At 50.4% G+C, this 26,306-nt stretch overlaps 1 protein-coding gene across 14 annotated transcripts; it reads left to right on the forward strand.

Annotated features, from left to right (window-relative positions):
• Window positions 1-1,802: 1,802 nt before the first annotated feature.
• On the forward strand, window positions 1,803-25,867 carry HROB (homologous recombination factor with OB-fold). Of its 14 annotated transcripts, none has more exons than XR_012425925.1 (10): window positions 1,803-2,028; window positions 5,344-5,394; window positions 7,990-9,177; window positions 11,205-11,288; window positions 13,811-13,951; window positions 16,080-16,188; window positions 16,273-16,462; window positions 16,806-16,931; window positions 20,613-20,721; window positions 25,268-25,867. XR_012425925.1 is itself a non-coding variant. In XM_005584402.4 (10 exons), exons 1-10 carry the CDS (start codon window positions 2,026-2,028, stop codon window positions 25,327-25,329), a joined length of 1,959 nt encoding a protein of 652 aa, XP_005584459.2. In that variant the 5' UTR covers window positions 1,803-2,025; the 3' UTR covers window positions 25,330-25,867. The 14 variants fall into 14 exon arrangements, 9 of the variants coding, with proteins under 9 accessions (XP_005584459.2, XP_045230639.1, XP_045230641.1 ...); XR_012425926.1 differs by having other exon boundaries at window positions 11,208-11,288; XM_005584402.4 differs by having other exon boundaries at window positions 16,377-16,462.
• Window positions 25,868-26,306: the final 439 nt, after the last annotated feature.

Below are 26,306 nucleotides of genomic sequence, written 5' to 3' on the forward strand. Positions count from 1 at the left end.
CACACACAGACACATGCCAGATCTGTCCTCCTTTGCACCTAAGAGGATGGGGCTCCTCACCTAGCAGTTGCAGGTATTTGTGGAAGTGAGCATTGAGTTGCCCAGCCATTCACACTCCCTCCTGACAAATGGCATCAAGTCATTCAACAAACACTTGTCCAGCCTGGGCAACACAGGGAGCCTTCATCTCTACAAAATATAAACATAAAAAAATTAGCTGGGTTTAGGCCGGGCGCAGTAGCTGACGACTGTAATCCCAGCACTTTGGGAGGCCAAGGCGGGTGGATCACGAGGTCATGTGTTCGAGACCAGCCTGGGCAACATAGTGAAACTCTGTCTCTACTAAAAATACAAAAAATTAGCCGGGCGTGGCTGGGCGTGGTGGCTCACATCTGTAATCCCAGCACTTTGGGAGGCTGAGGCGGGTGGATTACCTGAGGTCAGGAGTTCGAGACCAGCCTGGCCAACATGGTGAAACCCTGTCTCTACCAAAAATACAAAAATTTTCCGGGCATGGTGGCACACGCCTGTAATCCTAGCTATTTGAGAGGCTGAGGTGGGAGAATTGCTTGAACCTGAGAGGCGCAGGTTGCAGTGAGCCAAGACCATGCCATTGCACTCCAGCCCAGGCGACAGTGTGAGACTCCATCTCAAAAAAAAAAAAAGTTATCTTAGTGGTGTGTGCCTGTGTTCCCAGCTACTCAGGAGGCTGAGGTGGGAGGATTGCTTGAGCCCAAGAGGTGGAGGCTGCAGTGTGCCATGATTGTGCCACTGCACTCCAGACTGGGTAAGGGAGTAAGTAAGACTCAGTCTCAAAACAAAAACAAACTCATTTTCTGAGTGTCTTCGATGTGCCACATGCTGGTTCACAAAGGTGAAAAGTCACCGTCTTGCTCTGAAGGAGTACTAAGTCCAGCAGGGAGGCCGGGGCGCGGTGGTTCATACCTGTAATCCCAGCTACTTGGGAGGCTGAGGCAGGAGAATCGTTTGTACCCGGGAGGCAGAGGTTGCGGTGAGCCGAGATCAAGCCATTGCGCTCCAGCCTGGGCAACAGCCAGACTCTGTCTCAGACAAAAAAAAAAAAAAAAAAGTGGTGTGGAAAGGGATTGGTGCTGACTGGGATGCTGATTGGTTGGGAGACCAGATAGAGCAGGGAGGCAGAGGCCAGAGCGCTGCAGGTCCTGGGGATTTTATATGTCATCCTCCAGTGACTGGGAAGGATTGAAGAACTTTTCAGTGGAAAAATAGGATCCATTTGCATGTTAGAAAGAAACCAGGCCGGGTGCAATGGCTCACGCCTGTAATCCTAGCACTTTGGGAGGCCGAGGTAGGTGGATCATTTGAGGTCAGGAGTTCGAGACCAGCCTGGCCAACATGGTAAAACCCCGTCTTTACTAAAAATAGGAAAGTTAGCTGGGCGTGGTGGCGGGCGCCTGCAATACCAGCTACTTGGGAGGCTGAAGCAGGAGAATCAATTAAACCCAAGAGGCGGAGGTTGCAGTGAGCCGAGATCGCGCCACTGCACTCCAGCCTGGGCGACAGAACGAGATTCAGTTTCAAAAAAAAAAAAAAAAAAAGAAAGGAAAAGAAAGGAGCGGGGTCAGGATTAGGCGTCATGGGGCCCAGATTTCCCCCGGCCTGATCTCACCTGAATCAGTGCTGAACCAGCCGACTGGGCCGAGGAGCCGCTTGGGGGCGACCGAGAGCCCATCCATTTCCCCTTTAAAACCAGAGCGGAAGAGTAGAGCGAGAAGGACCTTTGTGTCGGCGGGGAATAAATATGCCCGCCCCTTTAAGAAGGCGGAGACGCCCGAGTGGCGGCGTCTTCGAATGAGGTCTGAGGCGCTGCCCCCAGTCTTCCGGCGACTTTCCCTACGTCGCAGAGACGCTGCCCTCTGACCCCACCCTGGGAGCACTGTCCCTCGGAGTCCTAGACTTCCACCTGGGTCGTATCCGAGGCCCCGGCGACTCTCCGGACTCGGGGTGCCGGGCCAACTTTCCCGCCGAGGCCCACCCGCCGTCGCCATGGTAATGCCGCGCCCAGCCTGGGGGTTGGCGGGCCGCAGGGCCCCCCTGATCTCTGGAACTGCTGGTGGGGTTCCAGCCCCTCGCCCGGGCGAGCTGCAGGACCGGGGTCTGGATGGAGGTTCGGGGGAGTCGGGAGACCTGGGGTCTCGGCAGGGCTTGTCATGGACGCGCCGGAGACCCTGAGAAAGCATTCTTCTCCCCTGGGCCTCAGTTTCCCTCCTGTTGCCTTCCTACTCTTCTGGGAAACCTCCTTTTCCAGTGCGCTCAGACATCACTACCGCTTGGGTCCATCCCTTTCCCCTCTCCGCCCCACCCGTTCCACTTTTTTTTTGGACGAAGTCTCGTTCTGCCGCTCAGGCTGGAGTCCAGTGGCGCGATCTCGGCTCACTGCAACCGCCGCCTCCCCTCCACCCCTTTCTCTCTGACCCTTAGAGTCTTGGGAACTGTATCGCCAGCTGTAGTTCCTGCGGCTCTGGTATCTGGGATTAGGCACCACCTCTGCTCTGGGTTTGACACTCGTCTGGAGCTGGCTGCAGCAGCCCTGCTGGCTAGAAAGAAGGAACCGTGGGCTGGGGTATCCTACTCTCCTGGGACCCTAGTTTTCGGGCCTTGGATTAGATAGGGAAACTACTGGCTTCATTTCCAGAGACAATGCCACTGCGGATGTGTTTGGATTTATGGTAGTTTCTCTCATGTTTGACGTTAGATTCGTCAGGGGAAACCTTTGGGATATTGCAAAATCCTTAGGCCCAAGCCAGGTGCCGCGACTGACACCTACTTTTGTTTGTTTGCTTGTTTGCTTTTTTGAGACAGAGCCTCACTCTGTGGCCCAGGCTGGAGTGCGGTGGTGCGATCTCCGCTCACTGCAACCTCAACCTCCCAGGTTCAAGCAATTCTCCTGCCTCAGACTCCCAACAAGCTGGGATTACAGGCGGGCACCACCACCCCCGCTAATTTATTTCTATTTTTAGTAGAGATGAGGTTTCACTTTGTTGGCCAGGCTGCTCTTGAACTCCTGGCCTCAGGTGCTGCACCCGCCTCGGCCTCTCAAAGTGCTGGGATTACAGGAGTGAGCCACAACGCACAGCCTGTGGCTGATACCTATAATCCCAGCACTTTGGAGGCCACGGTGGGAGGATCACTTGAGCCCAGGAGTTCAAGACGAGCCTGGGCAACATAGTGAGGCCCTATATCTACAAAAATTTAAAAATTAGGCTGGGCGCAGTGGCTCACACCTATAATCCCAGCACTTTGGGAGGCCAAGGCGGGCAGATCACAAGGTCAGGAGTTCAAGACTAGCCTGGCCAACATGGTGAAACCCTGTCTCAACTAAAAATACAAAAAAATTAGCCAGGCATTGTGGCTTGGCCTGTAATCCCAGCTACTCGAGAGGCTGAAGCAGAAGAATTGCTTGAACCGGAGAGGTGGAGGTTGCAGTGAGCTGAGATCGTGCTGCTGCACTCCAGCCTGGGTAACAGAGCAAGAAGGAAAAAAAAAAAAAAGAAAATTAGCTAAGCATGATGGCGGACACCTGTAGTCCCAGTTGCGAAGGAGGTTGAGGTGGGATGGTCACTTGAGCCTAGGAGATTGAGGCTGCAGTGAGCTATGATCTCGCCATTGCACTCCAGCCTGGGCAACAGGGCAAGACCCTGTCTAAAAAGACAAAAACAAAATGTTTACGCCCATGTGCATAGTCCTGGAGAACTGCCATTGCTCCCCTAGGCAGCCTTCCCTTTGTCCCCTTTCTTTCCTTCCAGGATTGGTGTAGATGGTTCTGAGTGGATTATGTTACAAGAAAGTGTTTTAATCTTTTTTTTTTTTTTTTTTTATTGAGACGGAGTCTTGCGCTGTCACCCAGGCTGGAGTGCACTGGCCGGATCTCAGCTCACTGCAAGCTCCGCCTCCCGGGTTTGCGCCATTCTCCTGCCTGAGCCTCCCGAGTAGCTGGGACTACAGGCGCCCGCCACCTTGCCCGGCTATTTTTTTTGTATTTTTTAGTAGAGACGGGGTTTCACTGTGTTAGCCAGGATGGTCTCGATCTCCTGACCTCGTGATCCACCCGTCTCAGCCTCCCAAAGTGCTGGGATTACAGGCTTGAGCCACCGCGCCCGGCCATTTTTTTTTTTTTTTAAGAGAGTCTCTGTCACCCAGGCTGGAGTGCAGTGGCACAATCTTGGCTCACTGCAACCTCTACCTCCCGGGTTCAAGCAATTATCCTGCCTCAGCCTCCCAAGTAGCTGAGATTATAGGCTTGCTCCACCAGGCCCGGCTAATTTTTTAATTTTTTTTTTGAGACAGTCTCACCCTGTCGCCCATGCTGGAGTGCAATGGCGTGATCTCGGCTCACTGCAACCTCTACCTCCCAGTTCAAGAGATTCTCCTGCCTCAGCCTCCTGAGTAGCTGGGATTACAGGTGCCCACCACCATGCTCAGCTAATTTTTTGTATTTTTAGTAGAGACAGGGTTTCAATATGTTGGCCAGGCTAGTCTCGAACTTCTGACCTTGTGATCTGCCCCCACCTCAGCCTCCCAAAGTTCTAGGATTACAGGCGTGAGCCACCACGCCTGGCCTAATTTTGTATTTTTAGTAGAGATGGGGTTTCACCATGTTAGTCAGGCTGGTCTCGAACTCCTGACCTCAGATGATTCACCAGCCTTAGCCTCCCAAAGTGTTGGGATTGTAGGCATGAGCCACCGTGCCTAGCAGAAAGTGTTTTAATCTTTTTCTAAGAAGTGGGTTTCACTATGTTGCCTAGGCTAGCCTCAAACTCCTGGACACTAGGGATCCAGCCACCTTAGCCTCCCAAGTACCTGGGACTGCAGGAATGAGCCACTACACACAGCTAAGTAAGTTTTTTAGAACACTTAGGTCTTTTTTTTTTTTTTAATACAGACTCACTCTGTTGCCCAGGCTGGAGTGCAAGCTCCGCCTCCCGGGTTCAAGCAATTCTCCTGTCTCAGCCTCCCAAGTAGCTGGGATTACAGGCATGAGCCACCATGCCCAGTTAACTTTTGTATTTTTAGTAGAGACGAGGTTTCTTCATGTTGGCCAGGCCTGACCTCAGGAGATCCACCTGCCTCAGCCTCCCCAAGTGCTGGGATTACAGGCGTGAGCCACCACGCCCGGCCTAGATCATTTAAGTCTTTAACAAAATGCCGTTTCTTCTCATTCGTTAGTCCTTTCCCAGCCGTTGCAAAAACAAACAAAAAACAGTATACCTGATGGTATTGTTAGTGCTGGGAAGAAGCAGAGTGAGGACAGAATGTGCTTGCAAATGGTATTTCTCAACCCCAGTTGGTTTGTTTTCTTTTCAGGCGTGCAGTTTGCAGAATCTGTTTGCTGTGGAAGAGGAGTTTGAAGATGAGGTAGGGAAGTGTTGGTGATCAGAGGTGGCAGATAAAGTCTTAAAATATAAACACTCAGGTTCAGAACATCTTGGAGTAGCCTGTACCAGCCTCCTTTTAGTTGATATGTGTATGTTTTTGCCTGTGAGATGCTGAGAAGTGATGAGAAATGTAAACAACCTACTTAAGTGTCTTAGAAACAAAAAACCAGAGAGATGAGTCGCCTAATTGTCATACCTTTCATTTATAAGGGCTCTTTCCTGGAAGATGTGTCATCTAGCTGATTTAATTCACCTCGGTGATAACATATTTGTGGTGGGAAAGGCAGTGTATGTAGAGCCAGAACCATGTAACAGACAGCATAGTTACTGGAGAGCAGGAGGCCAGGGGTCAGCAATTGGCTATGTGAATCAGGGCAAGTTACTTTATTCTCTAGTCTTCTGTTTTCTCTTCTGCAATATGAGGGATGCTCTTCTGTCTCAGATTTCTTCCTTTCCCTCTGTCTAATCACAAAATAGGGGGTGCGACTAGATCCAAAGCTCACACATTAGAATTACCCTTGTCTAGGCCCTACCACACACCAATTAAATCGGAATTTCTGGGAATGACCCAGCCAGGGATAATTCTTTTTTTTCTTTTCTTCAACATTTATTTTAAGTTCAGGGGTACATGTGCAGGTTTGTTACATAGGTAAACATGTGCCATGGTGGTTTGCTGCACAGATCATTGCATCACCTAGGTAATAAGCCCAGCATGCATTAGCTATTCTTCCTGGTGCTCTCCACCTCCCTGCCTGTGGCAGCCCCCAGTATGTGAACTTCTTTCTTTATTTGGAGACAAGATTTCTTTCTGTCACCCAGGCTGGAGTGCAGTGGCACAATCACGGCTCACTGCAACCTCGACCTCCCAGGCATAAGTGATCCTCCCACCTCAGCCTCCTCGGTAGCTGGGCCTACAGGTGTGTGCTGCCATGCGCAGCTAATTTTTATTTTTTTTGTAGAGACAGGGTCTTACTAAGTTGCCCAGGCTGGTCTCGAATTCCTGACTCAAGTGATCCTTCTGCCTAGGCCTCCCAAAGTGCTAGGATTACAGGTGTGAGCCAGCAGGCCCGTCCTGATTTTTGTTTTTACAAATAATTCACAACTGCCGTTTTGTCAAGGAGATGTGTCCTTGTCTTTATCTTTCAGCTTTGGAGATGTGTGATTACAGGCTGAAAAGGTGACTGTTAAAATGACCCTCTTGGGTCTTACCAGGTGATGATGGGACTGCTAGGCAAGTAATTTACTTTCCTCTAGTAAAGGACTCTGACAGCTGAAGTTTCTGTTCCCTGAAAATGGCAGATCAGTCCCTTCCCCCTTCCTAAAGCAGATGACATCATGTCTGAGAGTGAGCTCTTTGGGAGAAAAAAGATCATCAACCTCCAGAGTCATCAGGATTTTATTACTGCTATAGTTCTGGTCATTATTATTATTGTTGAGTTCTATGGTGGTCCTGCCTGAGTATGAGACTCACTTAATAATGCACAAAGCAGGAAAAAGCCTTTCTCTAGCCCAGACAATCCAGTGCGGCAGCAGAGGGTGAGGGTGGTGGGGACCCTCCTGTCAGTTAAATCAGCAGTTCTGACTCAAAACCACCCTCAGAACAGGTCTGTTGCTCTTGAAGGTGTCAATCTCACCTTGCTTCCCAACTGGAATCCATACTTTATTTAACTTGCCTGAAAAGCTATATTTAACTTCTGCCTTTTTTGCTGGCTCCAAGGCCTCTCTGGCTTACTGAAGGGTAGCTATCTCTGTGGTGTGTGTGTGTGTGTGTGTGAGAGAGAGAGCACACGAGTGCGTATTGGGGATGAAGAGTGAGCTAAGGACAGGCAGCATGACCAGCTGGATAGATCCCTGTTTAGATAACAGGCCAGACATCAGAAAGTGGTCTCGTTGAGATGGTTGTTGTGTGACCTAGGGTGATTTGTCTGACTTCTTGGTGCCCTGGAACATTTGCTTCTCCTGCTGTCCTCCTCTAACTGCCCGTCTCCCCACCCATGAAGACTGAAGAAAGAGAAGCTACCTGAAGACTTAGCCTTAGATTGGAGTGTTTTTGATAGAGCCTTGTGTAGGCCCATGGGTGAGGTCAGAGGTGGTAAGAGACAGAGAAACCACCATTGCCTTTCATGCTTTGGTTTATTTTTATTTTTCTTTCTTTCTTTCTTTTTTTTTTTTGAGATAGTCTTACTCTGTCACCCAGGCTGGAGTGCAGTGGCACGATCTCGGCTCACTGCCAACCTCTGCCTCTCAAATTTAAGCGATTCTCCTACCTCAGCCTCCTGAGTAGCTAGAATTACAGGTGTGCACCCCCATGCCCAGCTCATTTTTTTATTTTTAGTAGAGACAAAGTTTTGCCATGTTGGACTGGCTGGTCTCGAACTCCTGACCTCAAGTGATCCTCCTACTTTGGCCTCCCAAAGTGCTGGGATTACAGGCATAAGCCACCATGCCCGACCCTCATGCTTTGGTTTCTTTCAAGTGTCTACACACAAACATACATGCTATGTTCCTGAACAGTAAAAGCAGAGGGGTTCTTGATTTCCAGATGCCAAGACCTACCATCTCTGCTTCCTTGTAGGATTTCTTGTCTGCTGTGGAGGATGCAGAGAACCGGTTTGCTGGCTCACTGCCTGTGAATGCTGGGCGTCTGAGACCTGTCTCTTCTAGGCCACAGGAGACTGTGCAGGCACAGTCCTCCAGGCTGCTGCCGTTACACCCCACTGCTCCCTCAGAGGCTTTGGGCCTGCCAGACCTGGACCTCTGCCTCCCTACCTCCAGCATGCCCAGTGCCGACAGCCGTCCATCATGCATAGGAACAGCTCCCCTAAGGCCTGTCTCTACTTCCAGCAGCTGGATTGGCAATCAGAGAAGACTGACAGTGACAGAAGTGCTCAGAGAGCCAGCAAGACCTCAATCCTCAGCCCTACACCCCCTACTCACCTTTGAGAGCCAACAGCAGCAAGTTGGTGGCTTTGAGGGGCCTGAACAAGACGACTTTGATAAAGTCCTGGCAAGCATGGAGTTGGAGGAGCCTGGCATGGAGCTGGAATGTGGAGTCAGCAGTGAGGCCACACCAATCCTGCCTGCCCAGCAGCGGGAGGGTTCAGTATTGGTTAAAAAGGCCTGGTTAGTTGATCTGAGTGGATCTTGCCAGAAGGAGCCCGTGCCTGCCACCCACACAACGGGCATCATGTCAGCCCAGGATGAGTCTCTAGATCCTGTCATCCAATGTAGGACTCCACGACCCCCCTTGAGACCTGGTGCTGCGGGTCACCTTCCTGTTCCAACTGCCTTAACAGTTCCCACTCAGCAACTCCACTGGAAAATCTGTCCACAAGGCCCTCCTGTTCAAGCACTTCAGCCTCTCCAAGCTGCTAAAGGGACCATTCAGAGCAGCCCTCAAAATCGTTTCCCTTGTCAGCCATTCCAGTCTCCAAGTTCCTGGTTAAGTGGCAAAGCTCATTTACACAGACCTCGAACTCCCAACTCAAGCTGTTCTACTCCCTCAAGGACTAGTTCTGGATTATTTCCTCGGATACCCTTACATCCCCAAGCTCCACTGTCTTCCATTGAGTCTCCTGTTGGTACCCCAAAAGGTCCCCATTCCTCCCTGGGTCCTCAGGGAGCTCTGCAGGCACCCATAGTCACCAACCACCTGGTGCAGCTGGTCACTGCTGCCAGCCGGACACCCCAGCAGCCCACTCATCCCTCCACCCGAGCCAAAACTCGCCGTTTCCCTGGCCCAGCTGGAATCCTGCCTCACCAGGTGAGTGAGCTGACTTTCTAGGATTTGGGGGGCAAGGGAGAGAAGCAGGGTTCCAGCATTGTCCAGCCCTAGCATATCTTCCCTCCTGCAGGGAAGGAAGGAAGAAAGTGCAGAGAGGCTTTTCAAAGCTATAGGAGAAATAAAAGGGAAGAATTGAATGCTAGAAAATCCACCGTGAAAGAAGTGCTTAAGGCTCTGAGGACATCATAATTTTCTTTTCCTTTTTTTTCTGTTTTTGAGATGGAGTCTTGCTGCGACGCCCAGGCTGGAGTGCAGTGGCGCGATCTCAGTTCACTAAAACCTCTGCCTCCTGGGTTTAAGCGATTCTTCTGCCTCAGCCTCTTGAATAGCGGACTACAGGCCCCCGCCACCATGCCTGGCTAATTTTTGTATTTTTAGTAGAGACAGAGTTTCACCATATTGGCCAGGCTGGTCTTGAACTCCTGACCTCAAGTGATCTGCCTGCCTCGGCCTCCCAAAATGCTGGGATTGCAGGCGTGAGCCACCACGCCTGACCCTCTTTTCCTTTTTTTTAAGAATTAGAGACTGGCTATGTTGCTCAGGCTGGTCGTAAACTGGGCTCAAGCCATTCTCCTGCCTCAGCCTCCCATATAGCTGGGACTACAGGTGTGTACTAGGGCAGGAAGTCATTCATGTGCATTGTTTTTTATTATACTTTAAGTTCTAGGGTACATGTGCACAACATGCAGGTTTGTTACATATGTATACTTGTGCCATGTTGGTGTGCTGCACCCATCAACTCGTCAGCACCCATCAACTCGTCATTTATCACGTGCATTTAAGGACTTCTTATGTGTTGAACAATTTGCTTGGAACTGAGAATACAGAGATTAAAATAAATAGTTCCTGTCCTAAAGAGCTTACAGTGAAATGGAAGAAACAGATGCAAACAAACAAACATGCACAAAGTGCACAGTGTGAATAGGGGTCATTCCCTGGGTGCTGGGGAGACACTGGCTCTGCCTTAGGCTTGCTGAGTGGGCTTTGGATGGATGAGTAGGAGGTTAACAGGTGTGTGGCGGAGCGGGAGCTGTGCTCTGTGGATGTTCTGGCAGTGGGAAGGCAGGGAAGAGCATATGTAAAGGCACAGAGGCAGAAGAGCAAGGTGCATTCAGATCCACAGAACAGTTCATTGTGGCAGGTGTGGGGAAGCTGGGGCTGAAAACGAGACAGCCCTGGTGAGACTTGGATTAAACTAGTCTTGGATCAGATCCCAGATAATTGGACTCTGAGGATCTGGACTGGTTGTGATAGGTATGCCCTCTTCCTCCCATTTTAAGGGTGTTTGAAACAATTTCTGCCTGTTACTTGCTCTGCCCTAGCACGTTAGCAGACATCCAAAGAGGCCGTCTGTGTTCCTCCTGGGCTGGATCTTCCTGGAGGAAAGGGTTAGGACTGGGGAAAGCTGCCCCTTTGCTCATCACAGGCTTCTCAATTTTTCTTTTTCTTTTTGAGACAGAGTCTTGCTCTGTCACCCAGGCTGGAGTGCAGTGGCATAATCTTGGCTCACTGCAACCTCTGCTCCCCGGCTTCAGGTGATTCTCCTGCCTCAGCCTCCCGAGTAGCTGGAATTACAGGCATGCGCCACCACGCCTGGCTAATTTTTGTATTTTTGGTAGAGACAGGGTTTCTCCATGTTGGCCAGTCTGGTCTCGAACTCCTGACCTCAGGTGATCCACCTGCCTCAGCCTCCCAAAGTGCTGGGATTACAGGCATGAGCCACCGGGCGCCCGGCCAGGCCTCTCTATTTGGGTCACTGCCCCCTTCAGGCAGCCCTGGTTTTCGCGCCTGGGCTAGCTCCAGCTTCCTCACATTTCCAAACCAATCCCCAAAGTATCTTTTTTGAGCTGCCAAAGAGGCTCCTGAGACTTTGTTAGGAGAGATGTAATATGTGTTAATTGTCTCTGATCATTTCCTGAACTCATTATGTAATCCAGACAAAAAGCTGTACTTGTAAATAACAGTTGCTGAGCTTGCTCTCACCTTCTCCTTCTCTCCCCTCTTAGCAGAGTGGGAGAAGTCTGGAGGACATCATGGTTTCCACACCCCAAACTCCGACCCATGGTGCTCTGGCTAAATTCCAGACAGAGGTAACTTATGCAAGTGTTAACTTTCTGGGTGTGATTTGAGAGTGAGGGGCGTCCCCGTGTGTTTCAGGAGTTAAACATCAAGAGCTGATGCTGCTAGGCCTGTTTGCTGGTGTCACACACTAAAAGGCGTTTGAGGCAGGTAGTTGGGGGAGGCAGCAATTTTACTGGCATTAAGCGAAGCCTGTCCTGGTGCCAGGTAGGTGTTATCTGGTGCCATGGGTCCAGCCTTCTTTCCCATCTAAGAAATAAAGGCCCAGCTAGCTCCAGCTTCCCCCAGGGGAGGAGACTGTGATAAGTAGTATGAGATTGTGTCTCAGGAGCCCTTCCTCTCAGGTTTCTGACAACTGAGCTAGGAGGGATCTGCCTTCTCTTGCCTTTGCTGGGTTCCTTTTGGTGGGTGAGACCCAGCTTCCCTCCTCCTTGGGGTTCTGGTTGGCCTGCTCTGCCCTCAAACCCAGTTTTGCTTTTAATTCTCCCCAGTATTTTTTCTCTGCTGTAGCTCCACAGATCCGCCAGTCCGTTTCAGATCCAAAGCAACAAATACTCTCTGGATTCGAAGCATGTATTAATGTAAGAAGGTTAATTGTTAAAGCTAGAAGCATCCCAAATAAAATATGACTGGTTTCAAAATGGCTAAGCCACTCTGGAAGCCTATAAATATATGCGGTGGATCCCTATCCCTAAGACTTTTTGAGTCTGTTACAAAAAATAAGCTTGGATAGCCTTCTGCTTCAATGAAGTTAAAGTCAGGAACTGATTTTATTTTATTTTATTTTTTAATTTAATTTAATTTATTTTATTTTATATTTTATATTTTATTTTATTTACTTATTTATTTATTTTATGTTATTTTAATTTTTTTGAGACAGATTCTCGCTCTGTCGCCTAGGCTGGAGTGCAGTGGCGTGATCTCGGCTCACTGCAACCTCCACCTCCTGGGTGCAAGCTATTCTCCTGCCTCAGCCTCCCGAGTAACTGGGACTACAGGCACGTGCCACCATGCCCGGCTAACTTTTGTATTTTTAGTAGAGACGGGGTTTTACCATGTTAGCTAGGATACTCTCCATCTCCTGACCTCGTGATCTGCCCGCCTCAGCCTCCCAAAGTGCTGGGATTACAGGTGTTAGCCACTGTGCCCAGCCAATTTTTATATTTTTAGTAGAGGGGAGGTTTCACCATGTTGGCTAGGCTGGTCTCGAACTCTTGTTTTCAGGTGATCCACCCGCCTCGGCCTCCCAAAGTGCTGGGATAACAGGTGTGAGCCACTGTGCCTGGCCCAGGAGCTGATTTTATTAAAAATTTGTTTTTCGTACCTAGTCTTGCAGATAGGACCTGATTTTAAAAAGGAAAAAAAAAGAGTATCTGCTGAATGAAAGCTGTGATATGCAACAAGATTTTCACATGCTTCAAATGCCAAAACAATCAGAAAAAAAAGAAAAAGAAAAAATAAAGGCCGGGTGCGGTGGCTCAAGCCTGTAATCCCAGCACTTTGGGAGGCCGAGACGGGCGGATCACGAGGTCAGGAGATCGAGACCATCCTGGCTGACACGGTGAAACCCCGTCTCTACTAAAAAATACAAAAACTTAGCCGGGCGAGGTGGCGGGCGCCTGTAGTCCCAGCTACTCGGGAGGCTGAGGCAGGAGAATGGCGTAAACCCGGGAGGTGGAGCTTGCAGTGAGCTGAGATCCGGCCACTGCAACTCCAGCCTGGGCGACAGAGCGAGACTCCGTCTCAAAAAAAAAAATAAATAAATAAAGAGGCCGGGTGCGGTGACTCATGCCTGTAATCCCATCACTTTGGGAGGCCGAGGCAGGCGGATCACAAGGTCAGGAGATCGAGACCATCCTGTGAATGGTGAAATCCCATCTCTACTAAAAATACAAAAAATTAGCCAGGCATGGTGGCAGGCGCCTGTAGTCCGAGCTACTCGGGAGGCTGAGGACGGAGAATGGCGTGAACCCGGGAGGCAGAGGTTGCAGTGAACACTCCAGCCTGGGTGGCAAAGCGAGACTTTGTCTCAAAAAAAAAAAAGATTTCACATGCCATTTTCTGGCCTTGGAGATAAATGAGAGGACAGACTGTGGCCATTGTACTACAGTTTTTCCGAGGGGATTTGCCTTTCCTCTCTCACCCTTCCACCCTGTTTCTTTTTTTTTTTTTTTTTTTTGAGACGTCGCTCTGTCACCCAGGCTGGAGTGCAGTGGCCGGATCTCAGCTCACTGCAAGCTCCTCCTCTCGGGTTCACGCCATTCTCCTGCCTCAGCCTCCCGAGTAGCTGGGACTACAGGCACCCGCCACTTCGCCCGGCTAGTTTTTTTTGTATTTTTTAGTAGAGACGGGGTTTCACCGTATTAGCCAGGATGGTCTCGATCTCCTGACCTCATGATCCGCCCATCTCGGCCTCCCAAAGTGCTGGGATTACAGGCTTGAGCCACCACGCCTGGCCCACCCTGTTTCAATCAACAGTCTGTAGCAAGGTAGACCTATTCATACAGGCTCCCCCTCTGCTCTGTGGTACCAGATTGTTGCTAGTTCCCAGGCATCCATGGAGGAGGATTTTGGGCGAGGGCCCTGGCTGACCATGAAATCTGCGCTAGGCCTGGATGAGAGAGACCCTAACTGCTTCCTCTGTACCTACAGCATTGTCATGGTGCTGCGCAAGGTAAGGATTCTAGGTGCTGAGACCCATAGGAAAGACCGTTTTTATCCCTCTATCTGACCTACTGCCCTACTCCACCTTAGGAAGGAGCTGTTTGCTCCCTCGTACCCTATACGAGCAGCAGCACAAAGTCCCTTTGGTTGTATCTTCCACTTACCTACCTTTTCACTGTCATCCATAGGATTGGGCCCAGGTGGAAGGAGAGTGTGGGTTATGGCATGCTTCTGCACTTCCAGGCCCTGGATGGGGTGGGGTGAGCACACTGCCACCCTCAAATCTCCCCAGTGGTTAAGGGTTGTGCAGAGACATGCCAGTACTTGTGCCAACATATCCCTGCCTGTGACTGCTATGATGGAACACTGTGTAAACATATATAAACGAAAGTGCTGGATGCAGTGGCTCATACCTGTAATCCCAGCATTTTGGGAGGCCGAGGTGGAAGGATCACAAAGGTCAGGAGTTCGAAACCAGGCTGGGCAACAAAGCAAGACCCTGTCTCTACAAAAAAATACAAAAAAAAAAAAATGAATTAGCTGGATGTGGTGGCGCATGCCTTATAGTCCCAGCTACTAGGGAGGCTGAGGCCAGAGGATTACTTGATCTTAGGAGGTTTAGGCTACAGTGAACTATGATCATGCCACTGCACTCCAGCCTGGGCAATAGAGCGAGACCTTGTCTCCATTAAAAAAAACCCAAGGCTGGGCATGGTGGCTCACACCTATAATCTTAGGAGGTCAAGGCGGACGGATCACCTGAGGTCAGGAGTTCAAGACCAGCCTGACCAACCTGGAGAAACTCTGTCTCTACTAAAAATACAAAATTAGCCGGGCATGTTGGCACATGCCTGTAATCCCACCTACTCGGGAGGCTGATGCAGGAGAATTGCTTGAACCTGGAAGGCAGAGGTTGCGGTGAGCCAAGATGCACCATTGCACTCCAGCCTGGGCAACAAGAGTGAAACTCCGTCTCAAAAAAAAAACCAAAAAACAGGCCAGGCGGGTTGGGTCACGCCTGTAATCCCAGCACTTTGGGAGGCTGAGGCGGGCGGATTACTTGAGGTCAGGAGTTCGAGACCAGCCTGGCCAACATGGGGAAACCCCATCTCTACTGAAAATACAAAAATTAGCCAGGCTTGGTGGCACACGCCTGTAATTCCAACTACTCGGGAGGCTGAGGCTGGAGAATAGCTTGAACCCAGAGGCGGAGGTTGCAGTGAGCCAAGGTCGCGCCACGGTACTCCAGCCTGGGCGACAGAGTGAGACTTCATCTCAAAAATAAAAAAATAAGCCGGGCGCGGTGGCTCATGCCTGTAATCCCAGCACTTTGGGAGGGTGAGGCGGGCAGATCAGTTGAGGTCAGGAGTTCGAGACCAGCCTGGCCAACATGGTGAAACCCCATCTCTACTGAAAATACAAAAATTAGCCAGGCATGGTGGCACAAGCCTGTAATTCCAGCTATTCGGGAGGCTGAGGCTGGAGAATCACTTGAACCCGGAGGCGGAGGTTGCAGTGAGCCAAGGTCGTACCACTGTACTCCAGCCTGGGCGACAGAGCAAGACTTCATCTCAAAAATAAAAAAATAGGCCGGGTGCAGTGGCTCATGCCTATAATCTCAGCACTTTGGGAGGCCGAGGCGGGTGGATCACGAGGTCAGGAGTTCAAGACAAGCCTGGCCAACATGGTGAAACCCCATCTCTACTAAAAATAAAATCAGCTGGGCGTGGTGGCGGGCACCTGTAATCCCAGCTACTCAGGAGCCTGAGGCAGGAGAATCGCTTGAAACCAGAAGGCGGAGGTTGCAGTGAGCCGAGATTGCGCCACTGCACTCCAGCCTGGGCAAAAGAGCGAAACTCCGTCTCAAAAGAAAAAAAACCCAAAAATTTAAAAATAAATAAAATAAATAAAAATAAAAAACCCAAACAAAAAAGAAAGGAGGCAGGGGAGAGAAATGAAGGACCAGCTCTAGGTCTGCCAGAGAGAGAGATGGGATACCTCTTTGTCCTCCACAAGAAGATCATCACTATAACTATACTCTGACCCCTCCTACCCCCGGTTTCCCTGGCACACTTGGAGACCTGGGAAGTCACAGGTGGGCCATAGAAGGCTCAGCATATGCCTCTCCTTGTAAACAGGCAGCCCTGAAGCAGCTTCCTAGGAACAAGGTTCCCAATATGGCAGTGATGATCAAGTCCCTGACTCGGAGCACAATGGACGCCAGTGTGGTTTTCAAAGACCCCACAGGTAAGGAATTAGGTCCTAGATTGTCTGATGAGTGGGCTCCATTGAGGACAGGAAATGAGGAGGAATCACCCTCTCCCTTTGCAGACAGGAAAACTGAGGCAGCGAGCAGCCCACTTCCCAGCCAGGGCCCATACCAGTTGCTGTGCTGCCCTTGACCCCGAGACTGATGAGCCATGTGGTATTTGCAGGAGAGATGCAGGGGACAGTGCACAGGTTGCTGCTGGAGACGCGCCAGAATGAGCTGAAGCCTGGCTCAGTGCTGCTGCTGAAGCAGGTATGGGGAGCAGCTGTCTACACCACTGCCACCTGGATAGAGCCCCCAGTGTCTGTCTCCTTACCTGTCTGGCTGCCTTCCTCTACAACACCAGGCATGGAGTAGCTGAACCATTGCTAGGCCCTGGCTTGAGGAGCTGAGGGAAGGCCTGCAGCCCTTGAGCTGGCTCCCATTCTTCAAGGTGGATGGGGATGGAGGGTTGTTTTGAGGGGAGAGTGTGGCAAATGGTTCTCTGGCACCAAGGCTAGGCAGAGGACACCAAGTGAAAAGCAGGTGGGAGCCAGGTGGCCATCTGCTCCCAGTGCTCCATCAGGACACTGACCTTCCCTTTCCTTGACTCTAGATTGGAGTGTTTTCTCCTTCACTTCGAAATCACTACCTCAACGTGACACCCAACAACCTGGTCCATATTTACAGCCTGGATTCTGGGGATGGGAGCTTCCTCAAGCCATCTCAGCCCTTTCCCAAGGTAAGAGGAGCAGGATGGGCCGGGCGCGGTGGCTTAAGCCTGTAATCCCAGCACTTTGGGAGGCCGAGACGGGCGGATCACAAGGTCAGGAGATCGAGACCATCCTGGCTAACATGGTGAAACCCCGTCTCTACTAAAAATACAAAAAAAACTAGCCGGGCGAGGTGGCGGGCGCCTGTAGTCCCAGCTACTCGGGAGGCTGAGGCAGGAGAATGGCGTAAACCCGGGAGGCGGAGCTTGCAGTGAGCTGAGATCCGGCCACTGCACTCCAGCCTGGGCGACAGAGCGAGACTCCGTCTCAAAAAACAAAAAAAAAAAAAAAAAAAAGAGGAGCAGGATGGAACAGGGGACTGGTAGGGCCCTCCTTCTGCCTGGATCTTCTGATTTCTTCCTCTCTTCCACCCTGGGGAGCAGGTGCTCTGAGGTGAAAAGGTATCTTTGGGGACAGGACCATCTCCTATCCCTCATCTGGCCGCCTGGCAGATGGCTCAGTAACAATACCTAGAGGAGCAGCTGGCTTCTTGGTGATCCCTGAGCATCTGATGGCAGGCTTGAACATCTGAGAGGATAGGAGTCACTTGAGAACTAACCAAGTAGAGGGCCCCCCAGGGGGTGGCGGCAGTAAATGACTGAGGGTCAGATCTGCTACAGGTGGCAGTGTGGAGAACAGTGAGCTACAAGTGGCCTGTCAGGTGAGCCAGCACCTGCTCTGTGTCTTCCCTCTTGGCGTCTGCCTCTGCTAAGTTAGGGGAAAGCTGCACAGAACACTGGTGGGGACATCCTCTTTAGGAACTGAGACAAGCATTTGGCATTTATGGGAGGTGAGCATGGGCTTCCAGGCAGATGCACTCCAGGGTAAGAGTGCAGAGCCTGGGCTTGACATGCCCCGCCCCCACCACCTTCCTGGGATCTTGTGTACTGAAAATGTGTACTGTGACCTTGGGCAAGTCCTGTCGCTTCCCTTGCTGTTGCTTCATCTGTGGTACGTTTGACTTGATGACCTCTAGTCACCTTAGAGGTTTTCATCTAAGCTCCAACTTTCCACTTCCATTTTCCTCATCTTTCCCCTTAGCCCCTCCATTTTCTCTAAATCTCCCCACTTCCAAACCCTTTCTTTTTCTTTTTTTTTTGTTTTGTTTTGTTTTGTTTTTTTGAGACAGAGTCTCGCTCTGTCGCCCGGGCTGGAGTGCAGTGGCCGGATCTCAGCTCACTGCAAGCTCCGCCTCCCGGGTTTACGCCATTCTCCTGCCTCAGCCTCCCGAGTAGCTGGGATTACAGGCGCCCGCCAACTCACCCGGCTAGTTTTTTGGATTTTTTAGTAGAGACGGGGTTTCACCGTGTTAGCCAGGATGGTCTCGATCTCCTGACCTCGTGATCCACCTGTCTCGGCCTCCCAAAGTGCTGGGATTACAGGCTTGAGCCACCGCGCCTGGCCTTTTTTTTTTTTTTTTTTTTTTTTGAGACAGAGTTTTGCTCTGTCACCCAGGCCAAGGTGCAGCGGCGTGACCTTGGCTCACTGCAACCTCTGCCTTCCAGATTCAAGTGATTCTCCCAGCTCAGCCTCACAAACAGCTAGGACTACAGGCACATGCCACCATGCCTAGCTAATTGTTTTTATATTTTTAGTAGAGACAGTTTCGCCATATTGGCCAGATTGGTCCTGAACTCCTGACCTCAGTTGATCGGCCTGCCTCGGCCTCCCATAGTGCTGGGATTATAGGCATAAGCCACTGTGCTCGGCCTATTTTTCTTTTAAATTTCAAATTATCTATACTCATTGAAATAAATCAAAATAGCCTGGGCGTGGTGGCTCATGCTTGTAATCTCAACACTTTGGGAGACCGAGGTGGGTGGATCACAAGGTCAGGAGATCGAGACCATCCTGGCTAACATGGTGAAACCCTGTCTCTACTAAAAATACAAAAAAATTAGCTGGGCATGGTGGTGTGCACCTGTAGTCCCAGCTACTTGGGAGGCTGAGGTAGGAGAATGGCCTCAACTCGGGAGGCGGAGCTTGCAGTGAGCCGAGATCGTGCCACTGCACTCCAGCCTGGGCGACAGAGCGAGACCGTGTCTCCAAAAAAAAAAAAAAAAAGAAGAAGAAATAAATGAAAATAGCACAGAATAAGCGAAAAATGGATCCCAGCCTTTCCCACTCCTATTTCCTAGGGCTAAGCATGGCTAACCATTTAATTACCAGTATTTGTTTAGTTTTTTGAGATGGAGTCTCACTCTGTCACCCAGGCTGGAGTGCAGTGGTGTGTTCTCAGCTCACTGCAACTTCACCTCCTGGGTTCTAGTGATTCTCCTGCCTCAGCCTCCTGAGTAGCTGGGATTACAGGTGCACGCCACCACACCTGGCTAATTTTTGTATTTTTTTTTTTTTTTTTGAGACAGAGTCTTGCTCTGTCGCCCAGGCTGGGGTGCAGTGGCCGGATCTCAGCTCACTGCAAGCTCCGCCTCCCGGGTTTAGACCATTCTCCTGCCTGAGCCTCCCGAGTAGCTGGGACTACAGGCGCCCGCCACCTCGCCCGGCTAGTTTTTTGTATTTTTTAGTAGAGACGGGGTTTCGCCGTGTTAGCCAGGATGGTCTCGATCTCCTGACCTCGTGATCCGCCCGTCTCGGCCTCCCAAAGTGCTGGGATTACAGGCTTGAGCCACCGCGCCCGGCCTAATTTTTGTATTTTTAGTAGAGACGGATTTCACTATGTTGGTCAGGCTGGTCTCGAACTCCTGACCTTGTGATCTGCCTGCCTTGGCCTCCCAAAGTGTTGGGATTACAGGCGTGAGCCACCACGCCTGGCCTAGTTTTTGTATTTTTAGTAGAGATGGGGTTTTACCATATTGGCCAGGGTACTCTCAAACTCCCAACCTCAAGTGATCCTCCTGCCTTGGCCTCCCAAAGTGCTGGGATTACAGGTATCAGCCACCGTGCCTGGCCTTAATTATCAGTTTTACTTACCTGCCCATATATTAGCTATATATTCCTTTGGGGATTGTTAACAGCTAATTTTAAATCTCAGGTTAACTCAATGTATTTCTGAATGACCTCTTCACTGTCTGCTCTAGTTATATAGAATCCCTAAAACATCAGATACCAACAGAACTAGAAAAGAAAATCAGCCAAAAGAGGTTTTTTTTTTGTTTTGTTTTATTATCTGCTGCTTTGGGTGTTTGGTGTTTCAGCTCCCTCCCTTCAGCATGGGCCTGGGTGGCTGGCCCCTGCCATACTCTTCCGTCATATACTCTTCCATCATATTTATTTCTTTCTTTCTTTTTGCAGAGAGGGTCTCACTCTGTTACCCAGGTTGGAGTGCAGTGACACGATATCGGTTCACTGCAACCTCTGCCTCCTGGATTCAAGCGATTCTCATGCCTCAGCCTCCCGAGTAGCTAGGATTACAGGCGCGCACCACTATGCCCGGCTCTGTTTTTGTATTTTCAGTAGAGACGTGGTTTCACCATGTTGGCCAGGCTGGTCTCGAACTCCTGACCTCAAATGATTCACTGGCCTTGGCCTCCCAAAGTGCTGGGATTACAGGTGTGAGCCACCACACCTGGCCCCATCATGTTTCTTTCCTGAGCCCCCCACTGTTCCTTTGAGGTTGTCTGGGTAGAGATGATGCCACCTGAAGGGATTTCAGGGTCACAGGCATTGGTAACCAGATCCTCTGTCCCCAGGATTCAGGGAGCTTCCAGCATGATGTGGCTGCAAAGCCCGAGGAAGTCTTCAGAACAGCACAGAAACTAGAGGCAGAGGCGTGCCCTGAGGAAGAACTCCCAGAAGCAGGTAAGGCAGTCAGCCCATCTGGGAGCAAGAGAGGTTCAATTTCCTGTTGAATAGCTGAACCAGAATCTTCCTGGCTACATCTTGTTCCTCTTTCCATGAATCTTTGGATCTTATATAATTTTACAGAAATCAGATAGAGTGTCTTGTTTGACAAGGCTGCAGGCCACAAACTCATTAACAGTGTGATGGGGCCGCATAAAACAAAGCGTCATCCACAGGTTTCCCCCATTTTCAGGTTATGTGCCATCAGCCACAAGGAGGAAATATCACCATCCCCTGTCCAGATGGACAGGTGCTATCTTTGTGCCACACTCTGAGTCCTCCGTGGGCTGACGACTGGACCACAGAGGCAGATTTCCCATCCTGACTAACCTTAGAGGAGTGCTGAGGAGTCAGACGTCCACGTGGTTTTTGGGAGAACCAGGCTACAAACCAGAGAGGCCCAAATGCAGACCCCTTGTGGTTGGGCCAGCTGCTTCCTCAGGAGGCAACATCACCCAGGTGAAACTAACACCATTCATGATCTAGTTTTAGCTTCTTTTATTTTTATTTTAATTTTTGAGACAGGTCTCATTCTGTTGCCCAGGCTGGAGTGTAGTGTTATGAACACGGCTCACCGTAGCCTCAGCCTCGCAGGCTCAAGCAGCCCTCCCATCTTAGCCTCCCAAGTAGCTGGGACTACAGGCATGTGCCACTATGCCCAGCAATTTTTAAATTTTTTGTAGAGACAGTTTTGCCATGTTGCCGAGGCTGGTCTCGAACTCCTGGGGCTCAAGTGATCCTTCTGTCTCTGCCTGCCAGGGTACTGGGATTAGAGGCATGACCTACCACGCCCAGCCTGGTCTTTAGCTTTTCAATTCCAAAAATTCAATCCTGTCTGGCCCCAAAGTTTACAGGATTATTTGTGGGCAGAAACCTACCCAGGTGCCAAGGCAAGAGACTGAAGGCACAAACTGTTCCAGTATAATAAAGAAAATAGAATAAGAAAAGTTATACTAGAAATAGGATATAGAGATGATTATATATGGATATTACCAATCGTTAGTTTTTAGTACTAATCTCTGCATTATCATTGTAACCAAGAAAAGGACCAGCCAATACAGAGTCAGGAGCCGAAGAGACATTGTGAGAAGTGACCAGAAGACAAGAGTTGGGTGCCAGATGTAGGGTCCCGGCCTAAAGACTTTAATACTTTCACTGATTCGCTACTGCTGTCTTCCAAGAACTTAAAAGAAGAACCAGGGGCCGGGCGCGGTGGCTCAAGCCTGTAATCCCAGCACTTTGGGAGGCCGAGACGGGTGGATCACAAGGTCAGGAGATCGAGACCATCCTGGCTAACACGGTGAAACCCCGTCTCTACTAAAAAATACAAAAAACTAGCCGGGCGAGGTGGCGGGCGCCTGTAGTCCCAGCTACTTGGGAGGCTGAGGCAGGAGAATGGCGTAAACCCGGGAGGCAGAACTTGCAGTGAGCTGAGATCCGGCCACTGCACTCCAGCCTGGGTGACAGAGCGAGACTCCCGTCTCAAAAAAAAAAAAAAGAAGAACCAGGTTTGCAGGCGGAACATAAAGTGGACAAGGAGCGTGCCCACTGAAGCACAGCACCACAAGGAGAAGTTTAAGCCTCTGGATGACTGCGGGCAGGCCTGGCTAATGTCAGGCCTCCCACAAAAGCTGGTGGAGCAGAGTGTTCTCTAACTCCCCCAAGGAAAGGGAGACTCCCTTTCCCAGTCTGCTTAAGTAACAGGTGCCTTCCCAGGCACTGGTGCTACCACAAGACCGAGGTCTACTAAGTAACCAGTGCCTTCCCAGGCACTGGTGCTACCGCAAGACCGAGGTCTACTAAGTAACGGGTGCCTTCCCAGGCACTGGTGCTACCGCAAGACCGAGGTCTACTAAGTAACGGGTGCCTTCCCAGGCACTGGTGCTACCGCAAGACCGAGGTCTACTAAGTAACGGGTGCCTTCCCAGGCACTGGTGCTACCGCAAGACCGAGGTCTACTAAGTAACGGGTGCCTTCCCAGGCACTGGAGCTACCGCAAGACCGAGGTCTACTAAGTAACGGGTGCCTTCCCAGGCACTGGTGCTACCGCAAGACCGAGGTCTACTAAGTAACGGGTGCCTTCCCAGGCACTGGTGCTACCGCAAGACCGAGGTCTACTAAGTAACGGGTGCCTTCCCAGGCACTGGAGCTACCGCAAGACCGAGGTCTACTAAGTAACGGGTGCCTTCCCAGGCACTGGAGCTATTGCTAGACCAAGGTGTCCTCAAGCGGCTCACCCTTATCAGGGTGTGACAGAGGACTTTCACTCTTGTCTTCTGCTCACTTCTGGTTGGTTTTTTCTCGGTTACAATGATAATGCAGAGATTAGTACTAAAAACTAATGATTGGTAATATCCATATACAGTCATCTCTATGTCCTATTTCTAGTATAACTTTTCTTATTGTAACTATTTTCTTTATTATACTGGAACAATTTGTGCCCTTCAGTGTCTTGCCCCGGCCCCTGGGTAGGTTTCCACCCACAATTATAGATAGGTGTTCTCACACTACCTAATTCACAGTATACCAATGGATGAACCACAAAGGCCATTATATCTTGTGAAAAAGCGTACGTCCCTTATCCTAGAATCTTGCATTGCCTGGGAGCTTGCACTCTTTCTTTGTGAGACAAGCCAAGGCATCACCAGAATGCCAGAAGGTTGCTGGTAGTCACAGAGAATTGACTATAGAATATTAGGGCTGGTGGGCTGAATGCAGTGGCTCACGCCTGTAATCCCAGCACTTTGGGAGGCCAAGGCAAGTGGATCATGAGGTCAGGATATTGAGACCATCCTGGCTAACACGGTGAAACCCTGTCTCTACTAAAAATATAAAAAATTAGCTGGGCGTGGTGGTGGGCACCTGTAGTCCCAGCTACTCGGGAGGCTGAGGCAGGAGACTGGCATGAACCCGGGAGGCGGAGCTTGCAGTGAGCCGAGATCACACCACTGCACTCCAGCCTGGGCGACAGAGAGCCACCCCGTCTCAAAAAAAAAAAAAAAAAAAAAAAAAAAAAATATATATATATATATATATATATATATATGGGCTGGTGTCACATCTTCAGTGTACGGACAGACCTTTGAGCAGGAAGCTACTAATGGTGGCCCAACAGTGCTGAAGACAAATACTTATTCTTTTTTTTTTTTTTTTTTGAGACGGAGTCTTGCCCTGTCGCCCAGGCTAGAATGCAGTGGTGCGATCTCAGATCACTGCAACCTCTGCCTCCCTGGTTCAAGCAATTCTTCTGCCTCAGCCTCATAGTAGCTGGGATTACAGGCACGTGCCACCACACCCGGCTAATTTTTGTGTTTTTAGTAGAGACGGGGTTTCACCGTGTTGGCCAGGCTGGTCTCAATCTCGTGACCTTGTGATCCGCCTGCCTCAGCCTCCCAAAGTGCTGCGATTATAGGCATGAGCCATCGCACACAGCCCAAATACTGATTCTTGATTCTTACCCTGATTCCTAGTTTCCTAGCCCAAGCCGATTGCCATTCCCCTTCATTTCATACCGTGTTTCTCTAGACAATCACGGTGTAGTTAATGCAGGGGAACTTTTTTTGTTATAAGCAAATTCCAGTCCTACCTCCCTGGGTACAGTGCCAGTCGCCATAATGAAATTGTGAATGCTCCCCAAACTAACTTTTGTCCTTCCTTCCAGCAGTGATATTTACTGAGTGCTCTTGCCAGATGAAGAGCTAGGCTCTTGGGTGTAGCTTACAGACATCTTAAGTTACTCCCAGGGTTTTCTGATCCCATCCAGTAGGCAGGAGTTTTCTAGTTGGCAGCAGTGGCTCTGGTGTCAGATGGAGCCTGAGTATGCTCACCTTGGGCAAGTTGTTTTACCTCTTAAAAACTTGTTTCAGGTAAAGTGGGGTTGATAACAAGAGCTACCCGGAGATGCCCTACCTATGAATGGTTATTGAGGCACACAGCAAGCACTCAGTCAGTATTAGCTGCCGCTAGTAAACAATATTGCTAGGGATTATTGAGGTCAGCTGTGTCCAAGTTCTCAGACATAAGTACCACATCTGAGAACTGTAGTCTAACACAGGCACTTTGAGGAAGGGGGTGATACTTTCCACTGTCAGATGAGAAGCCAATTAAGGAACTGTGCAACTCTGAACACATCTAATGGCTTTTCCCAGCCCTCTTTCTCCCTCAGCCAATGAGGGTTGCACTAGGTGACCTCTGAAGCCTTCCTTTTTGGCACTATGACTGGATGGAAGGAGAGGAATCAGTGAGTCCCAGGGGAATTCTCTTCATCAGAATGGCCCAGGGATTATGCCCCTGCCTTTTGTCATATATGGGTACAGGGGGAGCAGAGGGAAGATTGAAGTCAGGCCAGCCTCAGGCCCATTGGCATGGGTACCACTGCCTGGAGGAGCTGCCTGTCCAGCTATACAACCAGGCCCAGGCCCTCCTGAAGGGCAGAAACTTGGACCTGAGTCATACGGAACCCTGATGTTGTCACTAAGGCTACCCATCATTCCCCTCTCTGTAGATGACCTGGATGGACTCCTGAGTGAGCTTCCTGAGGAATTCTTCTGTGGGACCAGTAGTTGAGACTGCCCCAACACAGGACACGCACCGTGAGCAGGCAGCTCTGGGTGTGTCTGGTCACGTCCAAGGGGGAGAAGAAGGCCAGCATGATTGGAGAGTGGACACAGCGGGGGGCTTCTGTGGTTGCTCCCACCCTGGGTGTTCTCCCTGAGAGCCCCTCATCTCTGCGCTGCCCTCACTTTGGGCCTTCCTTTGCTGTTCGCCCTAGAATCTGGCCCGAGACTGGCTCTCCAGCCAACAGGAAAGGCATGTCATCCTCGCCTTGGGTGTCCCTCTCCTGCCTCAGCTTAACTTTAGAGGATATTGGGCCTGGTTTTCTCGTCCCTTCATACCCTAGTCCCTGGACAGCTGAGGAGCTGAAAGAAGCCACCCCACAGCAATGGCGGCCTGCCCCTCTGCACAGGGGAGGAGCATGCTCAGGCTTCCTCTGCTGTCTCTTCAGACCTGTGGTTGCTCTGCTCATCCGTGCCCAAGGTTCCCAGGTGCAGGACAGAGGTGTGGCCTATTGTACCTTGTTCTGAAATAAAGCAGCTCCTGCTTCTTCTGCCTCCCTTTCCTTTCCACCCCCTGCTGCTTCCTGCCTGCCCTGCCAGTGCTGTGTGGCCACAGAAGGGCTCAGGCAACTGTTTATCTCTTTTTTTTTTCTTTTTTATATAGTTTTAGACTTACAAATTTATAGACTTATTGCAAAGAGAGTACAGAGAGTTCCCACATACCCCACACCCAGTTTCCCAGTTATTATTATTTTATTTATTGATTTTTGAGATGGAGTCCCACTCTGTTGCCCAGGCTGGAGTGCAGTGGCGCCATCTCCACTCACTGCAACCTCCACCTCCCAGGTTCAAGGGATTTTCCTGCCAGCTGGGCGTGGTGGCTCACACCTGTAATCTCAGCACTTTGGGTGGCCAAGGCGGGCAGATCACAAGGTCAGGAGTTCGAGACCAGCCTGGCCAACATGGTGAAACCCCGTCTCTACTAAA

The sequence above is a fragment of the Macaca fascicularis genome, chromosome 16 (assembly GCF_037993035.2).
Source record: "Macaca fascicularis isolate 582-1 chromosome 16, T2T-MFA8v1.1".
Taxonomy (NCBI): domain Eukaryota; kingdom Metazoa; phylum Chordata; class Mammalia; order Primates; family Cercopithecidae; genus Macaca; species Macaca fascicularis.